Source organism: Clytia hemisphaerica, unplaced genomic scaffold (assembly GCF_902728285.1).
Source record: "Clytia hemisphaerica strain Z4C2 unplaced genomic scaffold, Clytia hemisphaerica genome assembly, whole genome shotgun sequence".
Classification (NCBI taxonomy): Eukaryota; Metazoa; Cnidaria; class Hydrozoa; order Leptothecata; family Clytiidae; genus Clytia; species Clytia hemisphaerica.
In genome coordinates this window covers 466,945-476,869 of record NW_027103332.1, presented here as the reverse complement: position 1 = coordinate 476,869, position 9,925 = coordinate 466,945, and the positions used below count along the sequence as shown (strand labels likewise).

The window sequence follows — 9,925 nt, the reverse complement described above, 5'->3', positions numbered from 1 at the left end:
AGTTATCCGGCCGGATAATATTCCCGTCGACCGACCGAGAAACTATTTCTCGACGGCCGAATTCTGACCCTGACCCCCCTGATATATAAGCGCCGCATGCACAATGCTCCTTTTTTTGCGTCTTATATGGTCACGTGACATTGGCTCAACAAAATAAATTGCAAATCTAAAAATTTAAGGGCCTGTCTACATTACATAAAGCAGCCGGGAGAAGAGTGGTCACCTCTTTGCACTTCATCGCATGTTTATTTTGATTTGCACATGAACACACATGTCATCAAGGTGCTAGACCAACCTTGCACTTTTTCTTGGCTTCGTCCTCTGCCTTGCAACCATCCAACTTGAAGACCCATTTACAAAGAACAAAGTAACGAAATGGCTGAACCACAATCGAAGAAACCAAGAGTTGGCCTAGAGTAAGTATACAGACTTACAAACTTGTGATTTTCTGCACGTTTTTCTCACGAAGAGACGCACGTCTTCGTTTTTAATTTGATTTTAAGTGAATAAAGTTTTTCATTTACTAACAAGTTTTTAATTCTTCCAGGCAATTTGTACGTGTTTGTTTGTCTTATATAGTTTTAGTACCGTCATTTTATATAAGATTTCCATTTGGTGCGACAAGTACCATGAGATCGGGTAATTTGCGTCAGTGGAGGCTAACATACGGTAGATGTTATATCGGTCACCTTTTTTTATTTCCTATCTCTTATCCTATTTTTCTCTTTTCTGACTGTCTGACGTTTTTTATTTTCTAACTACCTAAGTTTTGATCCGTCAATGATATTTCATCCAATCAAATCATCGCACCGTATGGGGTTCGAACCCTTGCCAAAGATAAAGACCTTCGGTTCCGGAAGCCAGAGCACTCTATCCACTGAGCCATTCGTTGCATGCCAAATTCCGCAATTTGAAAGAACTTATATCGAACGGACAAATCTCTTTATATAGATGAGACTCCCAACCCTACTGGTGCCCCTATGAGGACCTTCAGTCCTTTATTGTGACTCTCGAGCTCCAACCCTGACCCTAACTGATGATAACCGAACCCCCGTCTTCCAGGGTGACTTTAAGCGATGCGCGGATGAGAAAATAAATAAGGTGACTTTTGGCCATCCGATCTAAGAGCATCCCTAACATACATAGCCCTCAAATGAATGACCTGGCTGGTCATTAAAATACAAAGTTAAATCAAAACAAAAATGGTAGACTAGAGCTGCGTAGTTCATTTGTTTTGAAATTTTGCTGCTTTCATTGGTCAGTCATTTGATGGCTATGCAAGTTTCCCTGCAATGATGCAAGTTACCCGACTTCACGGTAGCTAGTGTGGCAAGAATCTTAGTGCGGAAATGGGAATCTTATACAAAGCGACAGTAAAGGTGAAGGTTATTTAGTATAGGAGACCAGACAACCAGCAAACAGTCAGGGATACTTGCGAAAACATTACAATCTTAGCAATCAATAAGCATGAAAATTAACCTTAGGGGAGCCATCTAAACTCAAACTTGCCACTGAAAACGTTGATTGGACTATTTGGAGGTGGCTATTTATTCCTGCAGTCTAGACTTAAACTCCCATATCAGGATTAGAAACTAGACTAAAACAAAAATTTTATTTTTTTATTGTCTTAATCGAAATGGGGGGGGGGGGGGGTATGGAAAATTTTCTATAATGTTTAGTTTTTTTGCACAAACCCCTGTAACTAAAGGCAAGCATATCAAAACGTTTTAAACAGGTTCCGTGAGTGGTCCTAAATCCAACAGCCCTGCCTAAACCTGACCCCCCAAATAACTGCTATGAAAAAAAATCTATGTTTACAAAAATTCCCTCTCCAAGTTGAACAATAAACTATTGCGAGAAATCTTAAAATAAAACATCTAACAAGATGACTATAATGTCAAGATGTCAATTAATGTGATCAAAAGTGTGAGTTGTAAAAATAATTACCTCTATTATTCTGAATCCGTTGCATCTTGTTTAAAACGTTAACAATTTTGTAATAAAAAATTATGTTTTGTATAAGAAGCAATTATTGTTATTTGGTTCAATTGGTTAAGTGTATCAAATCTCTCAGTTTAGTTTCGACACTTTGATATTCTCATTGCGTCACAGCGAAAGGTTTGTTTTTATTTTAGTTTGTACCTTAAGTGGATAAATTTTCGCGTGGACTTTTTTTCGCGAATCGAAAATCGAAAATTTTCGCGTGGACTAAATTTCGCGAATCAGCCTCTTTTTCACCTAATTTCTTTCATTTTCCTAGGGGTTTTGGCAAAAATCATAATTTTAAATTTTTCGCGTGGACAAAATTTCGCGAAAATGGCCAAAATACGCGAAAATCGCAAAAATTAATCCACGCGAAAATTTATCCACTTAAGGTATCTTTGAAAGACCCCATTGGATTTAGGCAGGGCTGTCGGATTTAGGACCACTCACGGTTATACTCAGAAGCTTTTATTTATAACATAGTATGAAGCCCCCTTTTTTTAAGGGGGGATCCAACTTTTCCAGAAAGTGCATTATAGGGGGGATAGAAGATTTTCCAAATAAAATGGGAGGTTTGAGATTTTAGGAGGGCCAAGTAAAAATAGGGGGATAACAACTTTTGGTCAAAATATCTATCATTTTTATATTGATTTAGATATTTGGTGTGGGACAACTAAAAAACAAGTGTAGATAGCTAAATTTTCGCCTGCAGCGCCATGTTTAACTCTTTTTTCTTATAATCTTTTGATACAAATTTCAATGTTTTTGGTTTTGAAAGACTGGTGGATTGCTGCTAAAAATAGTGCGGATTCGAAATTTTTTTCAAATAGGGGGGATGAAATGGGGTCAGACCCCTCTGCACACTATGTATAAACATTTAAAAAAGACCAGACAGTTGTAATGACAGAATTAGACAAGGTATGTTGGCATTACACAAAGTTACGATATGTCTTGGCTCCCTTTTGAATTTTGCAGATGACCGTCTTTTTGGACTTATGGGAATTTCCGTGAAAAAGTTTAGAAATTACATCCATCATTTTTGGACCTACCCCGGTGGGGTGAAGGTCCTATAAATTCACCTCTGTCCGTCCGTCTGTCCGTTCTTTACCAGCTTTTCTCGAGATTGAATCATAGGAATCATTTGATTTTTGGTACAAAGGTGCAAAACGGTGGTGGCCAAAATGTGAAGGAGCCCGGTTTTCGAAAAAAAAAATTTTTGGGCAAATTTGGGCCAAAAAACGGGTTTTTTGGACTTGGTGAAAAATTGGATCATTACATTTTTTTGATTTTTTGCATGAAAGTAGGGTACCATCATAGGTAAAAGATGGCTCAAGCAGATTTTTGCAAAAAAATTTATTTGGCTTAAAAAACGCATGTTTATCTATAAGAATCACTATTAATAAGCATACATCAATGTTCTTAGTCAAATTACTCAATTTCTTTATGAGATAGAAGTTTTTTTTGCTCATGAGGGCTTACTTTTGAATAATATGTGTGTTTAGACATGAAATTTTGGTTGCTTGGCGTGTTTTTATAGAAAAACTGGCCAAGTTCAATATTTTTTTATAAGCATATTATCAATTACTTAGGTATTAGCTTTTCTCGAGATTGGCTCTTTCATTCTTTAAGACTTTTTGCACAAAGAAGCATAATTATAAACCCTTGAATGTGACGGAGCCCAATTTTTGAGAAAAAAAAATGTTTTTGGGCAAATTTGGGCCAAAAAACGGCTAAAAAGCGGGTTTTTTGGACTTTGTGAAAAATTGAATCATTGATTTTTTCTGATTTTTTGCATGGAAGTAGGGTACCATCATAGGTAAAAGATAGCTCAGGGAGATTTTTGCAAAAATATTTGTTGGCTCAAAAAACGCATGTTTATCTATAAGAATGACTATTAATAAGCATACATTAATGTTCTTAGTCAAATTACTCAATTTTTTTATGAGATAGATGTTTTTTTTTGCTCAAGAGGGCTTACTTTTGAAGCATATGTGTGTTTAGACATGGAATTTTGGTTCCTTGGCGTGTTTTTATAGAAAAACTGGCCAAATTCGATATTTTTTATAAGCACATTATCAATTACTTAGGTATTAGCTTTTCTCGAGATTGGCTCTTTCATTCTTTATGATTTTTTGCACAAAGATGCATAACTATAAACCCTCGAATGTGACTGAGCCCAATTTTCGAAAAAAAATGTTTTTGGGAAAATTTGGGCCAAAAAACGGCTAAAAAAAGGGTTTTTTGGACTTTGTGAAATATTAGATCGATGTTTTTTTCTGATTTTTTGCATGAAAGTAGGTAAAAGATGCGTCTAGCAGATTTTTGTAAAAAAACTTTTCAGCTCAAAAAACGCATCTTTATCTATAAGAATCACTATTAATAAGCATACATCAATGTTCTTAGCCAAATTACTCAATTTTTTGATGAGATAGATGTCTTTTTATGCTCACGAAGTCTTGAATATGAAAGAATATTTCAAGAGCATGAAATTTTGGTTTCTAAACGTTTTTTTTATAAGAAACAGACGACTAATTTTAATAAATCGTCACTATTTGTGTTCTGAATGATTGTTTAACGTTCATGCTCACGTAGATATCAATTATATATGTGTTAAATGCATAACCAGGTAGGTCCATAAAAGTATCACTTGTTAAATATGAATTTTATTAATTTATTTTGAATTTTTTTTTTTCAGATTGAAAAAGAAGAGTGCTCCAATCATATTTTAAAATGATTCGAAGCATATTTTCTCTAAATTTTTACAGAAGCTTATCGTCTTTTCAGAGTCTGTTGAAGAGAAGGTAAAATAACCCATTTTAGACTTTTTAACTTTTCCACAGCTTTTCTGTACCATCATGGTGATAAATTTCAATTTCTTTCTAGAGAGGGGCTTCTGGTTGGTATGGGCAATCCTTTACTTGACATATCTGCAAACTGTGACGAAAGTTTCTTGACAAAGTAAGATTTTAACTTAATTCATCATTTTTATAATTTCTATTTTCTTACAAAACATTTGCATTATAATATATAACTATTGCAATTGCTGTACTTAGTTGGGCACGAGCAAAATTATTTATTGATCATTTTATTCATTCATAGATACGACCTAAAAGCAAATGATGCTATATTAGCCTCAGAACCTCACCTACCAATGTAAGAGATAACCCTTTGAATTTCTGTTTAATACACTTATTTATCAAAGCTTGTGACTGAGATAACTTATAATTGCCAAACTTCATGAGAGCCTTGAAAATTTTTTTTGGGATAGCATCTAAAAGCATAATGTATTGCTTGCATCTTGATAATGAAGATCCTGGAACTGTAAACAAGACCTGCTTGGGTCTTGGGCTTGTTGAATGGTGAATGATTTCATTTTAAGATAAAGTTAAATTCACAACCAATGGTTATTTAAAGGTACAAAGAAATGGTTGAAAAATTTGATGTTGAATACATTGCTGGTGGGGCAACATTGAATACAATGAGAGTGTGTCAATGGCTGGTGCAAAAGCCCAATGTCATTTCTTATTTTGGTTGTATTGGTATGTATTAAATTATTTTAAAAGTATTTGTCGACATTTTTAATCTTTCTAGTAAAATGTTATTAAAACAAGATCAAAACTATTCTTCTTTTTATCCACAGGTGACGATGACTATGGTAAAAAGTTAGTTGAAAAAGCCACAGAAGCAGGTGTAAACATGAAGCCACAAGTTAATACAGAAAATGATACTGGAACCTGTGGTGTACTCATCACAAACAAAGGTGCCAATCGATCCTTAGTTGCAAATCTTGCAGCTGCCAACCACTTCAAACGAACTCATTTTGACCAAGAAGTTGTCAAGAAAATCATTGATGGAGCAGATTATTTTTATATTGGGGTAAGAATGATTACCAAATTATCTAAATTACTTTTTGAAATTGAAGAAACTTGGTAATTATTAAATTAAATAGATCATATTTTTCCAGCCTTTGGTCAAGGAAAATATGAAAAAACCTGAACTCGAAAAATATATCCAATAATATTGTACGAGTGAAATTGCGATAACTGGTTTATCGTCACTCAACTTGAATATATGACCAAACTTTTGATCCTTAATTTGCGCAAAACTATTTGGACTTGACATCATGATAAAAGCTCTTCATTTCATACCATAGGGTTTCTTCTTAACTGTCTCGCCTGAATCAATTTTGGAAATGGCAAAACATGCTAGTGACAATAATAAAGTAAGACTTGTATTACTTTCTTGATTTTTTCCCTTTTTCGTATATTCTCTGTTACTTTGAATTAAGATCCTTAGTGTCATTTTTCTTTGACTGATTGTATATTTCTTTAACGACAAAGAATGTCCTGGCTCAGCCTGGCTGGAAAATTCTTGCATCCTCTGATTTTGTGATTTCAAATTTCTGTGTGTTTTGTGTGATCTTGCAAATCGTGTGAGTTTGCTGACTGCCCTGATTAAATCCACACAAAACTTATATATTTAGATTTCTGGCTCAAAATACCCTGTAAATTTTCTATTTTTGACAAGAATCTGTGTTTTTAGGGCCATTCTTAACTGATAATTTGCTGATTCGCAAAATTAGATCCAGGCAAATATTTTTGAAACGCTATTCGTGAAAATAAATTAAAAAACTTTGATTTTTTCAGGAAATTAAATCTCATAAAAATTAATCAGATTAAAGTATGAAATTAGTTTTAATAATCTTCAGATATTTCATTGATTTTTCCATTGCTTTTCATTTTTCAGTATTGTATGACAAATTTGTCCGCTCCATTCTTATGCCAATTTTTCGCAGAACCCATGATGAAATTCTTTCCTTACGTTGACGTTTTATTCGGAAATGAAACAGTAAGTTCTTAACTCCTAAGTACTTTTTAAGAGCAGCCTAGAGACTTAAATGGTCGGTTTTAATGCTGAAATTTGGCACAGCTATTCTTTGATGAATCCTTGGGGTACTTTTTCATTCATTAAATAGTTGTTTGCGAAATTACGGCTAAAATCTTGGTGCTCCCTGCTTGATACTTATAAAATAATTGTATTCGGCTGATATTTGGCATCTCAAGTTAATGGCTGGATGGTTTCCTATTTATTTGTGGAATTTCTTTTCTTCAAAATTTTGATTTTGTTAACGAACGACCATTATTGCCCTCTAGGAATTTCCACTAACTTGCTATCATTCTTGCTGTAATGTTCATTTTCTTGAGAGCAAGGTTTTACATTTTAAATAACAAACAACTAACTACAAGCTCGTCGATACATATATTTTGATTTTTTTTTATATTTTAGGAAGCTGTTGCATTTGCAAAACAACAAAATTTTGGCGTAAGTAAATTCTTTCATTTTGTCAGTACTATATTGCCTTGGAGAGCTGAGGTAGATTTGGAGTAAAGAAAATGAGAGATCATTTAGATTGATAATGAAAAAGTTTAAACTTACCAACCTCTTACTATATCCACTACCTCTTTTAGACTGAAGACATCAAAGAAATCGCATTGAAAGCAGCAACACTCGATAAAATCAACAAAGGACGTGAACGAATCGTTATTTTCACTCAAGGAAAAGACCCTACTATTGTGGCTACAGGTATAACCTCCTCATCCAACCACTGGACTTCAAAGTGGCTTTTCTAGTTACACCTGGCACCGACCAATTCGGATTATAAACATGCCATGAAATTTTCAAAAGCCAACCAATAGGAACACCTCCTTTAAGCCTGCCCGACTAAAGGTTATTTTATGTGTTTGTTCCCTAACTAATTTTTACTTCAAACAATATGCATTATTTTGCGTTTGATTGGATAGAACTAGAAGTCAAAAACTTTATTCTTACCCCTTTCATACTAAACTTTCTAGAGGAAAATGAAGGTACTGCGATGTGTACGGAAATTACACAGATTGTTTGTTGTTTAGGTGGTAAAGTAACCGAGTACCCAATCATCCCCATTGAAGCGAAAGACATCATCGATACGAACGGTGCCGGTGATTCATTTGTTGGAGGTAAGAATTTCGGTGATTTGATCTCTATGCATTGCGTTTTGGGAAAATTCTTTACCCTAAAAGTACTCATTATTTTGTAACAGCTGTTGATAGGTCTCATTTTCAATTTTCTCCTGTAACCACCTAGTAAACAAATGTACCATTTCAAAAGATAAGGACTAATCATCTCTCATCGATCCCTTCACCAGATGAACGTCGATCGAAGTTGTCTTACCATTATCATTATTATTATTTGTAGGATTTTTAAGTCAATTTATGCAAGGTAAAGACATTCCAAGATGTGTGCAAGTTGGCAACTATGCTGCCAATTACATCATCCAACAATCTGGAGTAACACTAAGTGGAACTCCCAACGTCCCTGCTGAATAAACAAAACATTTCACATACACGTACGTTATCATGCTGAAGAAATAATTACTATTTGAACTTTGGAAAATAATTTATTTAGATATTTTGATAGATTTTTTTATCCTGTGATTTTTATATTTTGATCAATCAATCCCATTGAGCAAATCTTTCAAATAGAGTACATTTAAGTAAAAAAGAAAAAATAGTTCGATTTGATTTCTTTATCTACGTTAAGGGGAACTTATTTTGGCGAGAATTTATTTGTTTTTCGTGATTTTCTAAAATAACCCACCTAGTCCTGTACCACACGCTTGTCTGTCATGATGCATCCCTTTGATAGTTTGGCTTTTCAATCAATATAGTAGGTAGATTTATAAAGTGCACACGTTGAAAACGACAAAAGTATAGGACATAGTTCGCGGTCTCGAAATTAGACCATTCGTTCATAGAGGTATAAAGAAAAACAGGAGTTGAATGTGTCGGTAATTGGTCGTTAAAGTCTTTTGATTTCTTTTATAAAATGTATCAAAAGAAATTCTAAGCTCGCCCGATGAAATAAGACTTGTTTTTAGTAGAACTCAAGTTTGCTCTGAACATTCTAATTATCAGTATTGAAGATTCTAGCCTTTTGATATACGAAAATTAAATAAAACTTCGTCCACGAAACAAGTTTATGTTCCATTTCGTTATCCGTTCAATTTAGTTTTGAAAAGATATTTTCTCAAGCCAGAAAATGAAAAGTTCTTTATAAGCACACACGATTTCAGACTGAATTTGTAAACATAAAGTCATTGGAGAATTTTTGAGGAAAGTATCAAGCAATATAGATAGAGTTCACCTTGAAGAAAACATTATTTGACGAGGGATTGTCAAAGTTTACAGGCCTTTTTTTAGTCCAAATATTTTCTTACACTGATGTCAGAAACAATGGATCTCGTCTCATCTAATTTCTAAAGCTTAAATGAGCCAATAAGATTTCACCAATGGATAAAAGAGCTCATTAAAAATGCACGATATATGAGATTATGAGCATGCATACATACATCGTAACTTTTTTAATCGTGGGCTAGCTTGGTTACAATACAATAACATACTTCTCCTGTTTCTTTATACCTCCATGACTCATTGTAGAGGAAATTTAGCCAGCCAAATATCAGAAATTTGAGCAGAAAATCATAACCCCCTGACCGTGGATGGCTACTATTACCTTGGGTGTCGCACCCTCCCCTGCCTAATAAATTAGACCTTTGCTTTACAAAAATGAAGGTAGTATAGTACATCTATAAGGAGCACGCATCCGTTGGTGGTTGCCAGCGCAGCAGCCTAAGTACAGATCTGATGGGGCGCCCCTCCTGCTGGCCACCATTGATTTCAAATCAATGTTTTTTTACTCTGGGTACCAGAGGCCAAGTTTTCATCAAAGAAAATTTTGTCGTCGACATTTATTCGTGATTAAAGGTTCGCGGGTTTTCGAAAACAATAGCATTAGCAACAATATTTCGGCGATATTCCCTTTTTGTTCTTGGAAAAGCTTAAAGCACGCCATCTAGCCTTGTGTGTTTACAGAAATCTGCCCCCCCCCCCTCTACAGCTACAGA

General features: G+C 34.5%; 1 protein-coding gene across 1 annotated transcript; it reads left to right on the top strand.

The window, feature by feature from the left end:
* The first annotated feature begins 176 nt into the window (after window positions 1-176).
* LOC136815627 (uncharacterized) lies at window positions 177-8,418 on the top strand. Its single transcript, XM_067072082.1, has 11 exons — window positions 177-416; window positions 4,867-4,941; window positions 5,083-5,136; window positions 5,398-5,522; window positions 5,624-5,859; window positions 6,137-6,205; window positions 6,730-6,831; window positions 7,270-7,305; window positions 7,452-7,566; window positions 7,893-7,979; window positions 8,218-8,418. Exons 1-11 carry the CDS (start codon window positions 376-378, stop codon window positions 8,346-8,348), a joined length of 1,071 nt encoding a protein of 356 aa, XP_066928183.1. The 5' UTR covers window positions 177-375; the 3' UTR covers window positions 8,349-8,418.
* Window positions 8,419-9,925: the final 1,507 nt, after the last annotated feature.